Here is a 16,445-nt window from a genome sequence, read left to right as displayed (position 1 = left end):
TTCCGAGTGAAAACCGTCTAATCAAGAATGACACCTCATGAACGTGGATGTGCACGTTCCATGCGTTGTGTTCATAGGCACATCCGGGCTGGGGTGGGGGTGAGGGAGAGCAGAGGTCCTGAAATTTTGTGAAATGACCTTTCTCAAAAAGCTGAAATGGTGCGTTCATGGGATGTCTGTCTTTGAAAAGTTTATAAACGCTTACACTTCCTATTCAAATTCAAAGTTCCCGTTTGCATATTAAGCATCATCCATAACCGCCTATGTAGATCTTTATGGTGATGTTGGCAGATATAAGGCTGTACCATATGTGTTGATTGCACTTGAGTTTATCCACAGTCATAATCGGCCTGACTCCCTTCTAATTTTCGCCATCTTTTCCGGTAGGTGACGTCATGACATCACGGCGGATAACTCTTGTTGTTGTTGTCTGGTACTGCGTCCGTAGCAAAGATCAAACCTGGGGAAAACACGTGGGAAGTATAGCATGGAGTTTGAGGGAAGCTGAGTCACCCTCTAACATCACGCTTTCCATTGTCCTCCCAAATCCCACGACCCCCTGGCGACGAGCAATGAGGCTCTGTCATGACAGTGTGACACCACCTCATGAATCATCCGCTGACATGTCACAGAATGAAATGTTTCCCAGCTAACACTATATAATGGCACAGATCCAGTAGTCAGCACAGCAGCTCAACACACGCTGATCATCCACTGATCTGTGTCTCAGAGGAAGGTAAGAGCATGATGTGCCTTGTTAAATTGTCTAAGACACTCGAGTTGCGTCCCTTAGGCACCCCTAGATCCAGTCATTGTGGGTTGTGTTTGACCCATTGTTGTCATGACCCTTGCTCTGTAAACCCTGGAAGAACTGTTCCTGGTTTTGCATTCAAGCCTATAAAAGCAAACGCATGTCAGTACTAAAATATTGTCCAAACCAGCATTATAGCTCAAATTCTCATCTTAGGGAAAAAACATTTGAAGCGTTTTAGTGATAGTTGGGTGCATTTAATGAAGACAAGCATACATAAATTATTTTGAAACAACAAAATGAAAAAAGTCGATGTTTCCTAATATTAGTGGCAGTGGTAAATGCAGACATTTCCCGATTTGCAACTGTTCTATATTCAAAGTACACCATGCAGTTAAATAATGCAAATACGGCGAATCATAGCTATTTATACTAGCTATTTAGCTTATAAACACGGAAATTCTCCAGCTCAGGGGCAATGTTCTTCGATAAGCATATTATAATCATTCCATTGCATTTTTAAGACGAAGTGAACATGTCCTGCATTACCGTCACCTTCTAAATTCGCATATACCCCGTAGGTATGCGGCACGGATAACACACCGATACATGAACTATTTCCAACACCTGTACTATAAAACAATTGTGCAAATAAATTGTGCAAATAAAACAAAACCATATCCAGCACAGTAATATATGTTCTCTGCATGGTGTAAAGGGCGGTGGGGTAGCCTAGTAGTGAACGTTTGGGCTCGTCACGCCGAATACCCTGGTTCGATTCCCCACATGAGTACAAAGTGTGAAGCCCATTTCTGGTGTTCCCCGCCGGGATATTGCTGGAACATGGCTAAAAGCGCGTAAAACAATACTCACTCACTCTGGTATTATCGATAAAGTATTTCAAAATCTAATGTTTCTGGTTAGAAGTTCTGAATGTTTCAAATAGTACTATAACATATTCTGCGTGTTTGAAAGGACACGACACACTGACTCGCTATGGCAGACTCCATGACCTCTGTATTGTTAAGCGTACACCGGAAGGGACTATATGCATATAGCTAACTCATTAATCATTACAGCGGGCTGTACAAACATATTAAGTACTACATGTATATATTGTTGGTACACCTTCGAAGTGTGTTCTCGACACCCGGTATCCACTGACCTGACTGATTCGTTCATATTCATAGTTTCTTGAGGGATATATTGGTATTGACCACGTCTCTGCTTTCTTCAGAATGTCTGTATTCACATATTGTTATTGTTGTCAGTGTATACATTTTTATTGTGAGTGAGTTTAGTTTTACGCCACACTCAGCTGTAATCCAGTTTAAGGCGGTTTATTAAATAATCGAGTCTAGTGTTCAGTGGTCAGCAGCATGAACATCGATTTACGCAACTGGGGTGGGACATTGTGTCACGCACGTCAGCGATCCTGACAACCCGATCCCGATAATCGCCTGTTTCGACAAACATGGGCTGCTGAAGATCTTCACGGGTTTCATGATTTGTTGACTGGGGACTAGAATGCCAATGCAATTATTATTCCATCAATACTTATCTCTTAATACTTCTGTCTGTTACTCAGAATCATGCAGTCGTCTGTCACCCTTCTGTGTCTGGTTGTATCGGTGTGTGCACACTCCACCATGTGTAACACCCAGGACACCCTGGACAGCAAACTGTCACGTCCAAGGCGGTCAGTGGATGAGATCGTGGACGGACTGACCAACAGGTTCAGCAAATACCTCTCCTCTATTTTCGACTTGGACGAAGATGACTTCAAGGACATCCTGAAAGCTCTGGGGAAGCTGAAGTTGGCGGTCCTGAAGGCACTGCTGAAGAAATTCCTTGATTTGAAGGACAAGCACCACGATTTTGGAAGTGGTGAAAATTTCCAAAGGGTGTCTCAGATGATGGAATCACTGGAGGAGAACATTCAAAGACAGGAATTGGCAAGCGGTAAGTGTTTTTCATTTCAGCGTCAGCATAAGAATCAGTCAGTGTCAGTTTTACCGTTTTTAACTGATTCCCGAATTTTCGGTCTGAAAAATAAAGAAATTAAAACAGGTAATAAAGGCAATTCTATAACAAGCATTTGGTATGTAAACGTTAAATGACACAAATATAGCGTTCAAATAAGTAATAATAAAGGATACCAATAACTACATTTATTGATATAAGATCAACGTGGGTGAGTGAGATAGTTTAGTTTTGCACCGCGTCTGGCAATATTCAAACACCATAGAATGGTAGAATCAGGGGAACATAATCAAACTGTCCTTTTGAAATTGCATCTGATATTTTTCTTATTACAGGAGCTTCTGCAACATATATCGCTATGACGTCACTGACGATTCCCCTGCTGCCAGTGATGGCTAAGGTTATTTATTGATCTGTGATGACTTGTAATATGTTTAAACAGCGCTTGGATGTTTTGGAAATACATGCATATGTTTGTATAAATATATCTATGTGTTACTACTCATTTGTGGGTGAAATACATGTTACATGTTCAGTGAGTGAGTGAGTGAGTGAGTGAGTAGGTGGATGGTGAGTGAGTGAGTGAGTGAGTTTAGTTTTACACCGCCTTTAGCAACAGTTCATCACTATCAAGGACCGCCAGATATGGGCTTCACACATTGCATCCATTACTCTGGTTTAAACCCACGAAATGACAAACGTAGAAAACACTATCAAGAACCCATGACCTTAGTTTTCTATCCGCATTTCTGCACAATAAAATTTAGGATTTAGACGACGAAACCACCCGTATATATACTTATAGTGTTGTGACAATTGTTGGCAGTTTCTGAGTGACTGTAATGCCGCTTTTAGCAATATTCTAGCAATTTCACGGCGGATGACACCAGTAATAGGTTTCATAAATTGTTGGAATCGAACCCGAGTCTTCGGCGCAACGTGCGGACGGTTTAACCAATAGGCTACCCCACCGCCCCTTCGGCAATAAGACCGATATGATAGAGGAATGTATCACAGCAAAGCTAACACTTAACTCAAGAGCCGTCACCCTGCATGCAATACCTCGACGACCGTTATCATGCATCGCCAATATTTCACTCAGCGCATATCCATGCATAGAAATGTGTGAGTGAGTGAGTGAGTATGGTTTTACGAAGCTTTTAGCAATATTACTGCAATATCACGGCGGGGGACGCCAGAAATGGGCACCACACATTGTACTCATGTGGGGAATCGAACCCTAGCCTTCGGAGTGATGTTTATGGCATGTTGCTAAAGGTATGCCGCTCTGCGGTGTGGGAGCAACATTTGACATGAAATGCAATAATGGTATTCAGTCGCTGTTTTAGTATCATAGTTAAGACACAGAGGTACAAAGTTCATACTTTTGAGAAAAAAATTTAAAATGTCGGCGTCAAACTGTAATAAGCTTTTCCGAATTTTTTTGCATAATCGGATCTTGTCTATTAGGTGCTGGTATCTAACGAAAGTGTCCAACTGACCTCTTGTCTATCAGGTGCTGGTATCTAACGAAAGTGTCCAACTGACCTTTGGCTACCAGCCACCATGGCCATGTGCGTGACTGCATGACGTACCTCTTGACAGACATCGACCTCTAGAGGTCATGGTCAGTCACTATGCTGCATTTACATCAGGCTCATTTAAAGTGAGTAAATTTTATTACTCGCTGTTAGCAATATTCCAGCAATATCATGGCGGGGACACCAGAAGTCGGCTTTCTACATGTACTCATGTGGGAAATAGAAATCAGGTTTACGACGTGACGAGCGAACGCTTTAACAAGTAGGCCACCCCACCGCCCCTACCCATTTAAAGGATGGCATTTACTGAACGTGATTTGGGGAAATGAAAATGTACGTCTATACAAACGGCTTGTACTAACAGCATTAAAGGGGCACTGATGCGGAGCAATTTCCGTGGACTGATTTAAACTTTTGTTATTGTTTTTCTCCCGCGAGTACCCGGATATTATCCCACAATTCGTGACTGGTTCGTGACCTCTGCTGCGCAGCCCGTATGCGCAATTGAGAGTTTAATTATAGACAAATCAACTAAGGTGAAGCCATTTTTACTTCATTACAAATGTATTATGAAAACAAATGAAACACTTTGAAGGTTAATCATCTGCCAGTGGTAGAAATGGTAAGAAACTATTAGGACGGAAAAATAACGAAGCCAATGTATAACCCTAATTAGTGTATTGTCGTATTTGTATGATTTTGAAAATTAATAAAAGAACACACGGTCTGCTTACACTTTTAGTAAATATTTTATATGTCTGTAACATTTAAACATTTTATGGACTGCCAATAGGGATCCTATTTCACACACATACGCGATCTCGGGAGTGTTTTTTGTCATATAGATTCTGCCCAATGCTACAACAAATAAATTACAACAAAATGCAAATAATGAATTTAAAGCAGACTAATGTTATAGCAACAATGTCAGGCTACTACCTTGTTCAGGAATGTATCCATCAATATCCACGTAAAAGAACGATATTCCATCCATCTGTGGCTGGTAAATAATCCTGCTCCATGTCGTGTGTCTTACAACTGTCTAATTTGCGAAAAAGTGACACGTCGCACACACGTCGTTTCATGTCCCTCACACTGGTGACAACCTGGTAAACTTCGCATAGGACACCCGAGATAGCACACCTGGCAACTAACTGTATGATGTCCGTCATTCTAAGTAATTTAGTTCACCAATAATGAGCAATCAATCAACGCAATGGTAGTTAATTCTTTGAAGGGAGGATGTTGTTTTCACACTCGCACTTTACGACAGGGTGTAGTTAGTATGGATTAGTACATCTATACACACTGCCCTTTGACATATCCGTTGTAGAAGACAAAAGTACTTAATCAATCAGTGTGTTATCGGTTAATCCCTTGATCGATGTTTGTTTTTTTGTAACTCACCTGATAAACCCTTACATGCACATATATATACTGAACATCATTGAAAACGCACCACCTGTAAATTTTGAAATAAGGCAATAGAATCTTTTGGAAATGGAAAATTAATGGTGGGAATTTTGATAATAACACACTAGATCGTAAATAACGCTCTACAGTAAAAAACGGATCGTTCGAACACATCATCGAACACATCACATGAAAACAACAAAATTCATGCACATCACACACGAAGGGCACAAATTGCATGCAGAAAGCATGCTGTTCAGGGGTATAAATGACCTTCGGCACAAAACCGTTCTCATTTTCGCAGTACTTTCGTAAGTAAAGTTTTTTCGCCATGCCAAGATTGTCACCAGAGGAACGAGAACAGGCCTTGGGTATGTTGCAGGTCGGCGCTTCAAGCAGAAACATTGCACGACGATTTGGGTGTCATCATTCGACCATTCTGAGGCTTGCTAACAGATACCAACAAACAGGAACCAGCAGGGACCGGCAACGCCCAGGTCAGGCACGTGTTACCACCCCTCGTCAAGATCGAGACATTGTACGGCGCCATATTCGGGATCGAACCTTGCCCGCTGCCAGAACCGCCAACGCTGTCCAGGGTCGACGTGGTTTGATCAGCGCTTCCACCGTCCGACGCCGTCTCCGTGTGGCAGGGTTACGTTGTCGACGCCCTTACGTTGGACCCATCCTGACTGACAGGCATCGCCGTGAACGCCGACAATGGGCTGAACAGCATCGTGTGTGGTTGTTACGACGTTGGCATGGTGTGGTGTTCTCCGACGAGTCGCGTTTTCACTTGCGAAATGCTGACGGGCGTCTACGGGTATGGCGTCGACGGGGTAAACGTTATCATCAGGATTGTGTTGTGCAAACCGATCGGTGGGGTGGAGGTAGCATTATGGTGTGGGGAGGGATAAGTTATCACCACAGAACCGCTCTGATTGTTTGTCGTGGCAGAGTGAATGCCGTTTACTACCGTGACAACATTCTTCAGAACAACGTCGTTCCCTTCTTTCACCAGCATCAAGATCTGCACACATTTCAACATGACAATGCACGAGCCCACACTGCACGTGTTTCGATACAGTATCTGGCTAACAACAACATTCCTCTACTTCATAGGCCTGCATTGTCACCAGATTTGTCACCCATCGAACACTTGTGGGATTACATCGGCCAACGCCTCGCACGTCGTCCGCAGATCAACAACCTTGGGGAACTCGACAATGCCTTGCAGCAATAGTGGAATGCAGTGCCTCAGGACTTTATTCAGAGACTTATCCGTTCAATGAGGAGACGTTGCACAGCTTGTGTTGCTGCTAACGGGGGTCATACACGCTACTGACTTTCCATTTTGACCCCATCTTTATTTCATTGTCAGCTGCATTAAATCTTCACTGTTTTGCTTGATTGTTTCTTGCTTCTTTTCTTTATCAAACATTGGTCTACACAAATATGTAAAATTTACATAGATTGCTCACTTCTGCTCTTAGAAATCCACAATTTTAGGGGTGGTGCGTTTTCAATGATGTTCAGTATATTACATAACATGTAATACATTTGCCACATCAGACCTTAATTAATAATGTTGAGTATTTACTCCATACAGGAAAAATGCCATATGGGAATCTCCATGGTTGCAACGGTCGACACGGACCATTCATGGCTAACATAGCATCAAAATCCATTTGATATGAAATGTTTTCAAAACGTCTTTATTCCCTTTCATTAAAACATTTCAGACCTAACGAGTAAATCAGGCTTTAGCCTAGAAACACAGGTTTCAGAAGAAACATAAGTGACCTTGCAGAGTGATAAATTTGATGATTTCTTTCAATCCAGTGGCTTCACTACAATGGATTCGGCAGATTTATGTCATCACGTAGACTTGTAGGTTCGTGGCATCCAAAGAACCATGATACCTGTGTTACTTCTGGTAACAGTTATAAAACAGTCAACAGTCAACAGTCAAATTAATAACCGTAACATGAGACCCACAGCAATTCTCTCTCACCGTGATATTACAGAGCTAGCTTACATTATAAACGGACAACGGAGCCACTAGAAGTGACAAAAACACGGATATGTCATCATCTTTGTTTTTTGTTTTGTTATTTTTTTTGTTTTGGGGTTTTTTATTTTTGTTTTTGATTGTTTTTATTTATTTATTTATTTATTTATTTTTAGGTCCCTGATGGGATGATGCACATGTTTACGCATAATTGTGTCTCTCGAGACCTACAGTCGTTGGTTGAATTGTGTATTCTTTTTGTCTGTTTTCTTTCACAGCTAGTACCTAAGATGAACAGAGTTGCGTCCCTTTTATTGCATGGCACTCGCATTTATCCCTTCTCGTGTCTTTCCGTAACATACATTAAGCCTTGGAAATGACCAAGTGACCGCCAGATGGCGATAATAGACAGGAGAAACTCAGCATCCTTGCGAGGACAGCAACAGATTGTTTTTCTTAGTTTTGAGTCGTGTTTCTTTGTTGGTGTTGTTTGGTGTTTTATTAGTTTAGGTTTTTTTCAGCGTTCGAAATACCAGCCTGGGCGACTGCCCCCGGATGGGTTGTTTTCGACACGGACTGCCACATATCTTAAAATTTAGATTTGTGTACGAAGATACACAATGCGTGAATTAGTATTCACTTGATCACGTCAAACTGAACAATCTGTAATGTGGTCTTTCTATGTCTTATGCGAACAATTTCTTGACAATATCTAACTGACACGTGTTACGGTTAAGAATTTACCGTGACAACAATTTAAGAAATCCCCTTATAAACCAGCAAAACAGAACAAAGACAAGTTGTTTACGTTCAATTTCTGTTATTATGTAACGAGAGCAAGACATACAAAGTCACAAGTCAATATAACACCGCTGATTTCAAACACAATTCAAGAGACACAAAATCTAAGTCAGTGGGTCACAAAATACAATATAGCAAACTCACAGACGAACATCGTCAACACCGTAGAATGGTCTCGAAACAGTATCCCGGAAGTGAACATCGAAAACTAGAAACAAATAAATTCCGTAAAAAACAGAATGCTAAAAGTGTTGACCAGATATGAAAACGAAATGTGACCCATCATATTTAATATTCAAAACACTAAATGTTGTGACCCAATAATAATTATTACCGATTTAATAACATAAATATACAGGAAACACACACTCGTAACACACGAATTATTATCGGACATATATGTGTAATTGTTTACATCTCGTCCATGTAACGACGACGTTCGTGTCTCGAAATTGTTTAACGAAAGTTTTCCTTCTCTGAAAGCGAGTGAGTTTAGTTTTACACTGCACCCACCAATATATCCAGCTATGTTTTGTAAATAAGTCTGGAGCAAACAATGCAGTGACCAACAACATGAGCATCGATCTGTGCAGATAGGAACCAATGACATGAGTCAATCAAGTCAGCGAGCCTGACCACCCGATCCCAGTAGTCCCTTCTTGCGACAGGCACAGTCACCTGTTCTGCGCATGATCTTCACGGTTCTCTCTGAAATTAGCGACTGGCCGGATTCTGATGACATATGCTTTGCTGTAGTATCGATGGATATTCCAGCTTTTCGTTTTCAGACTTTTTTATAACAGATATGTGATGCGTCGTCTAATCCGTGCCAGTGTCAGTCAAACGCCAGCGCATCATACCACGGATACCAGTCTGAGAATGGGTCCTCGGGAAAAAGAAAACACACTGTACATCATAATGAGGTCATGACGGAAGAGGAATGAATCAGTACCTTTTCACGTGAAACTGAAAAGAAAGCTTGTGCTTTTTCCAGTAACCACCAGGAGTGTAATAGGTGATCATTTAATTACACATCAAATTAAGTGTGTCCGACTCTCAGTTCCGTATCCCGATAACAGGGATAACTGATTTTAGTTGGTGACAGTGAGATTGTTACCTTTCTCAAGAGTGTGCTGCACCCGCCTTTCTCCAAAAGCTGTAGGTGCTCTTGTGGCGGATCCCGGCAACATTCAAACGACTGACTTAACACTGACATATGTTTCTACAGTTATAATTCTTGATTTTGTAAAGATGATTTAAATTTTATGTGCGGCTTCATAAAATATCGAAAATTAAAGACGATGTCAACCTTTATACAAGGTAACATACAGGTACTTCGTTCTACAGGTGCTCAAAGTTATACTATTTGTTACGAGAGTGTATTTTCTGTAAATTGTATTATTAATTAAGCAATAGCTATTACTGGGTCACAACGTTTATTGTCTTGAATAATAATTATTCTGGGTCACATTTCGTGTCATAAATGTTCACCACTTTTAGGATTTTGGCAGCAGGCTTTCCGGAAGTTCTTTAGAGTTACCTCCTATTGAGCTTATGGTTTGATTATTTTGATTATTTTTATTTTGCACTTTTAGGATGTTGGCAGCAGGCTTTCCGGAAGTGCTTTAGAGTTACCTCCTATTGAGCTTATCGTTTGATTATTTTGCGTACTTCTGGAGCATTCCACATTAGTGACGATGTATATCTTCCTGCATCCGTCAACGCTTGATCTACATAACTGCTGCCTGACCGCTCGCTGTGTTATATTCTGCGTAACTGTTTTTTTCTCTCACATCAAAGACTTCAGTGAGTTGACATTATAACTGTGACCCGTTACAGTAGCTTTGACTCATTTGCATTGTATATGAAACCTCTCTTGTAAATCTGTATTTTTTTGCCTTTGTTTGCTGAATACAAATTTATTGGAAATATCAGATTTCTCAGTGTTGTATTTTGCTGGATCTGATGGGATTTCTTACAACTTTTGTGACGGCAAATTTCTAATATATTCTGTTTCCGCCAGTGACCGTATACGATATTTCATATTTATTTAGACGCTGAAATAAACCCCTTTTTTAAATTAATTGAAATGAAATGCAATAAAAAAGGACTTTCTTCTTTTTCAGAGAGTAGTAATTCAAACTCATTCTTGACTCAAATTGGCTTCTTGGGTATATTTGTTTCAGGATCTGTATGATAAGCATACAGGAACATCTAATGCTTCCCTAAAGAAAATAAACACATAAGTCAATTTCCTACTTCAAACTACATAAAGGTTGTACTGAAATATTACAGTTTAGAGTGGACAAGGAGGGGTTGCGATTTCTCAAGTCATTCCTGTGTTTTTGACGACATGAATGGATAATTATTATTACATTTGGGTATACCAGAAAAGCTTAGTTTAGGCATGTGTACCAACAACACTGTCCAGGTGTGTGTCTTCGTCATGAACCAACCAGTTAACCGTTCAACCAACGAATCAGCCAACCAACCAACCAACCATTTACGTCACCACCCCTTCCCCAGTTTTACGAGAAGCGTGTGTTAATGGGTCTTGACATGATACCCGTCAATATCCGGGTTAGGATAAAGATACAGAACTGCTGTTGCAAGTGTTGCAGCGGATAACCAGTCTCCAGAACAAGATTCCATTGAGTGCGTTAAACCCCACACGCATGGATCACTAAAATCGGCGAATACACCGAGTGTCAAGGAAGGTATTGAGGGCTTGTGGAAAGAATAACATCGACCAGTGATATCAAGCACTTGCACATTAATAACCAGTTCAAAGGACCCGTGAGGATCAGGGTTGGAATTAGTCTTCAGCAGCCTGTGTTTGTCGTAAAAGGCGATTTACGGGATCGAGTGGTCATGCTCGCTCATTGACACATGTCATCGTTATCCATGCCAGCTGTCGATGTTCAAGCTGTTGGTCACTGGATTGTCTGTTTGAGACTAGGTACAGACCACCGCCATATAAGCTGGGATATTGCATAGTGCGACGTTAAACAAGCCAACCAACTGCAAGTTAAGACTAACTTCGAATTGACCTTCAGCACCTTTCTTAAGAGCCGACTAACGTGTTTGAACTGCCTAGATGTTCACGATGTTGATCATAGATTGTCATGTCCAGATTCGAATATTTTCAGACCCCCGACATATGGCAGGAATAGTACGGCGTCAAACAAACAAAAACAAACAACAGGTTCTGGTCACATATATTCGAGTAGCCTACTAAATCACACGCAAACTGTAACACAAATATGTTTGCGCAACAAAGAGAAAATGACCAGTCTTCTTACATATTCTAATGAAACGAGCAAAGTTTGGCAACGTATTTCCCTCGGTTCTGTTCGAAATAATTTTAATATCAAATTAAAATATCGCAACCATCAAAGGTAGACACAAATTTCCTCACAGTGGTGTGCTCTCCTGTTCTCAACCTTTCATTAAATAATTACTCACATAAAACACACTTAATTACTCACGTAAAACACACTTAATTCAACAGTTTAAGCGCCAACCGTGGTGCCAAATCGCTCTTCGACTCCATTACCCCTGCTGGCTTCAGGTTTGTTGCGCAACCCTATTTGCGTTAATGTTTGCCTTTGACTCAATGGTCAAGAAAAGTCAGATGTGACGCAGATAGAATTTGAAGCTCCAGCGCGGTGGGAAAGAACATGCTCACTAAGTAATGACTGGAGCAGTTGTTTGAAATGTCATCTGAATGCCAACAACAACGCAACGTATACTAAACAGCCAAGAAAACGCAAGTTCGGGAAATGAAATCTCATAAAAGTAAGCGTTCATGTTTATGGCTTGTATTGAAACATTTATCAAAAAGCCAGAGTTGCGTTTCTTTTGCTGTTCAGTATATTTCCAGTGTTTTGAAATCTCCTATGATCGTCCGCTTGAGCACAGTATCAATGCGAGGCATCTTTTGTTCAACCGAGTATATCCAACCAGTCGTTAATGCATTCAGTTTGTGCAATGATCTCATAAAAAAGCTTTAAATTTACGTAGTTTTATAACAGACTGATGGGTAAACTGTTGTTTAAAGAAGGGATGATTACGAGAAATAAATGCAAAATGACGAATGCGCCCACAAAACAGACACACTTCGTTTTAGGAAGCAAGACAAGGCCAATGTAAACTGAAATGTCTATATATTTTCATACATCGTTTGAGAGAAACAATAAGTGCCACATTGATCTGCAAAGCGGTATGGTCAGTTCCAGGCCAGAAGGGACGGTTAAATTGCAACTGTTTCTGAAATTGCGCACAATGATTGATTTTTGCTTCATCAGCATAAATCACACACTTCTTTGATTACAGTTTTGTCATTTGTGCAGATTGAACTAAAGAGTGTATCACGTTACATTGAAACCAACCTCCGTCATGATGATCCCCTGTGGAAATGAGCCCCCGTTTCCTAAATATCTCGTAAACATCGGCCCACGCGTTGTCAAATCTACTTGGGTTTATATATATTTAAAATCTACAATATCGCCTTGTCATCACATCTATCAGACCCCATGACGTCATATAGCAACACGAGAGATAACTCTTGTTGCTACTGTCCAGTATAGTAGCAAAGATCAAAACTGAAATCTAATTGAATATGTCAGAGGGTGTCTGTCCTTTGTGGAGATTGAGGAAAGTGAGTCACCCTGCTCCATCGCAGCGGACGCTTCCCATTGTCCTCCCAAATCATATGACCCCTGACGACGAGCAAAAAGAGGCTGTGTCATGGATATATGGCACCACCTGATTCACCCACGGAAATGTCACGGAATGACAAGGTTCCCAGCTAACCCTATATAATGGTAGAGATCTAGCGGTCAACACAGCAGCTGAACACACCCTGACCATCCACAGATCTGTGTCTCAGAGCAAGGTAACCAGTTTTGTTGTTATAAGACTAGTGGGTTATCCATTTGGAAATCTTGTTAGTAAATTCTCAGTGTTGATATTTACTAAAGGTAAAAGTGATGCTCTTGTTCTCGGATTTGGATTGGTTGTTGGAAACCACAGTGCTCAGTTATATTCCGGTTATATGTCAGCGGTCTGTAATTAACCGACAACCCACTGGTCAATATCATTAGCATGTGAATACGATCACAAGTGTCAACCACGTCAGCTAGCCTGACCACCCAGTCACTCATACGACAAGCATGGGTTGCTAAAGACAAATTCTAACCTGGATGGGTCTTTTTCTCGGACCTGGCTATTAATTTTCACGTATTTGATGTTATTGGCCGATGTTATTCTTATCACGAGTTCTCGATATGTTCGGTAACACCCGGTGTTACCATGTGATCCATACGCGTGATTTCAACCGGGATTATTAACTTGGAGAAATGTCATGGAGATTGTTCGAGACTGAACGGGACTGGTTGTTCTCTGTAGTTAAAGATTTGCGGTTGATAGAGTTTGAGTGAGTGGGTTTCGCCACTTTCAATAATGGTTCAACAACATTCTCTTAAACTGCGAGAAAGCACAAAAAGGTCTTTGGTAGATAACCATGGATATGAGTCACGTGTTGAATCTGGAATTGGAATCCATGCCAAAGAATAACTTCACGCCCAGATGACGTCAGCCTGGACAACCTTTTCACACTCCTTTCATGAGGTCGGCTCTGAACTACGTTTTTCATAATGTTTTACACTGTGTCCCCTGATGTTTTCAAACTGTCTTCATTTCAGGTAACATTAAACCAACTGAATATGTTTCATGTATGTTGATAATAATAATACTTTAGGTTTTATTTCTTATTCAGAAGCATGCAGTCCTCCATCGTCCTTCTGTGCATCGTACTGGTGTGTGCGCACTCCACCATGTCCGACACCCGAGGCAACCACCCCATCCAGGTCACCCGGAACACCCATGTCACAACGGTCACACAGGTCACCACAATGTCACGTCATAGGCCGATAGTAAGTATTATCGTGGATGGATTGACCACCAAGTTCAGTAAACATCTCTCATCTATTTTCGACTTGGATGAGGAAGACTTCAAGGACATCCTGAAAGCTCTGGGGAAGCTAAAGCTGGCGGTACTGAAGGCCCTCCTGAATAAATTCTTTGATTTGAAGGACAAGCACCACGATTTTGGAAGCGCACAAAATGTCCAGAGAGTGGCTCAGATGATGGAATCATTGGAGGCCAATATCCAACAGCGGGATATCTTGGATGGACTGACCACCAAGTTCAGCAAATATCTGCCATCTATTTTCAAGCTTGATGAGGATGACTTCAAGGACATCCTGAAAGCTCTGGGGAAGCTAAAGCTGGCGGTACTGAAGGCCCTCCTGAATAAATTCTTTGATTTGAAGGACAAGCACCACGACTTTGGAAGCGCACAAAATGTCCAGAGAGTGGCTCAGTTGATGGAATCATTGGAGGAGAACATTCAACAGAGGGACATCTTGGATGGACTGACCACCAAGTTCAGCAAATATCTGCCATCTATTTTCAAGCTTGATGAGGATGACTTCAAGGACATCCTGAAAGCTCTGGGGAAGCTAAAGCTGGCGGTACTGAAGGCCCTCCTGAATAAATTCTTTGATTTGAAGGACAAGCACCACGACTTTGGAAGTGGTGAAAATTTCCAGAGGGTATCCCTTTTGATGGAATCACTGGAGGAGAATATTCAACAACAGGAGTTAGCTAGCGGTAAGTGTTCTGCATTACGTCGTCAGGGTTACCGTTAACAGTATATAGCGAGTGAATTCAGTTTTACGCCTCTTTTGTAATACCCCAGCAACGACGGGGGACACCAGAAATGGGCTTCACAAATTATACCCATGGGGAATCGAGCTCTGTTCTTCGGCGTGACGAGCGATCATTTTAACAACTAGGCAACCCACCGTTTTCTACAATTATACAAATTAATCCATTCCGTAACAAAGTTTTCGCAAGTAAGCGTGGTCACGTATTTCGGACACGTATAATCCAGATCACATACACTATTGTTTGAAAATATGTATTAGAGTTATCCGGTCAATGTATTTCCCAATCGTCTTTCATTCCCGTAGTCAAGGAATACTCAAAATAAGAATAGCAATTTTCTTTATGGTACAGTAGGAAATAGACTTGGATGAGTCCAGTCATATCACGGCGGGGAACACCAGAAATGGGCTAACGCATTGGGCCCATGTAAAACATAGAGTTGAAATGCGTGATACATATTGCTGTACTTCTCTGGGAAAAGACTTTATGTACTTTTGTATATACACGTTCTTTTCATTTCTAAGACGTGATTGTTTTTCTATTTTAGGGTCATCTACGGCTTACCTTGCCATGACGTCATTGGCATTTCCTATGGTGGCAGTTTTGGCTATGAACTGACCTGTTGTGAAGCATCATCTGTAAAATAGTGTCTTGGTGTAGGCGAAATAAATTGCTATTTTTGTAATATATTATGCATGTGTGTTTTCATTCTTGCTTGACAAAACACAATTTTTAATCTTTAAAGATTCTGTGTGGCCTGTTTTAACAAATGGGAGCTAAGACTGCTTTGTGGTGGAATGAGTGAGTTTAGTTTTACGCCGCACTATATTCCTAGCTATATGGCGGTGGTCTGTAAATAATCGACTCTGGATCAGACAATCCAGTGATCAACATCATGGTTCTTCGCAGTTGGGATGCGATGACATGTGTCGACCACGTCAGCGAGCTTGACCACCATTGATGTAAGCCGAAGTATATATCTAACACCTGAGTAAAACCAACGACTGTGGTGCCTACAAACCAAATTTGGAATTCGAACTCAAAACCATAGTTTTCTCTCCTCTTGCTATCACACACGGCTGTGTATTGCGCTCTGTCCGTACATGTACCCATGCTAGTTTATGCATGTGTATGAGAAGGTTACAGCACAGTTTACACTCAACTCAAAAGCGTGACAATAAGTGTAAATTTAATCGATAAACACAAAATGATA

General features: G+C 41.1%; 2 protein-coding genes across 2 annotated transcripts; both read left to right on the top strand.

Annotated features, from left to right (window-relative positions):
- The first annotated feature begins 503 nt into the window (after window positions 1–503).
- On the top strand, window positions 504–3,221 carry LOC137286973 (uncharacterized). The gene is made up of 3 exons (XM_067819033.1): window positions 504–736; window positions 2,340–2,713; window positions 3,070–3,221. The coding sequence occupies exons 2-3, from the start codon at window positions 2,344–2,346 to the stop codon at window positions 3,144–3,146; spliced, it is 447 nt and encodes a 148-aa protein (XP_067675134.1). The 5' UTR covers window positions 504–736; window positions 2,340–2,343; the 3' UTR covers window positions 3,147–3,221.
- Window positions 3,222–13,320: 10,099 nt separating this feature from the next.
- On the top strand, window positions 13,321–15,917 carry LOC137286798 (uncharacterized). The gene is made up of 3 exons (XM_067818797.1): window positions 13,321–13,397; window positions 14,280–15,175; window positions 15,780–15,917. The coding sequence occupies exons 2-3, from the start codon at window positions 14,284–14,286 to the stop codon at window positions 15,848–15,850; spliced, it is 963 nt and encodes a 320-aa protein (XP_067674898.1). The 5' UTR covers window positions 13,321–13,397; window positions 14,280–14,283; the 3' UTR covers window positions 15,851–15,917.
- Window positions 15,918–16,445: the final 528 nt, after the last annotated feature.

The sequence above is a fragment of the Haliotis asinina genome, chromosome 6, assembly GCF_037392515.1.
Source record: "Haliotis asinina isolate JCU_RB_2024 chromosome 6, JCU_Hal_asi_v2, whole genome shotgun sequence".
Taxonomy (NCBI): domain Eukaryota; kingdom Metazoa; phylum Mollusca; class Gastropoda; order Lepetellida; family Haliotidae; genus Haliotis; species Haliotis asinina.
Note: the sequence above shows the minus strand (reverse complement) of the source record. Positions and strands in the feature narration are given on the sequence as shown.

Excerpts from the sequence above, each read along its gene's own strand:
- LOC137286798 (XM_067818797.1), top strand. The coding sequence starts at position 14,284 with ATGCAGTCCTCCATCGTCCTTCTGTGCATCGTACTGGTGTGTGCGCAC. Across the intron at positions 15,176-15,779 it reads ACAACAGGAGTTAGCTAGCG|GGTCATCTACGGCTTACCTT; the intron begins GTAAGTGTTCTG and ends TTTCTATTTTAG.
- LOC137286973 (XM_067819033.1), top strand. The coding sequence starts at position 2,344 with ATGCAGTCGTCTGTCACCCTTCTGTGTCTGGTTGTATCGGTGTGTGCA. Across the intron at positions 2,714-3,069 it reads AAGACAGGAATTGGCAAGCG|GAGCTTCTGCAACATATATC; the intron begins GTAAGTGTTTTT and ends TTCTTATTACAG.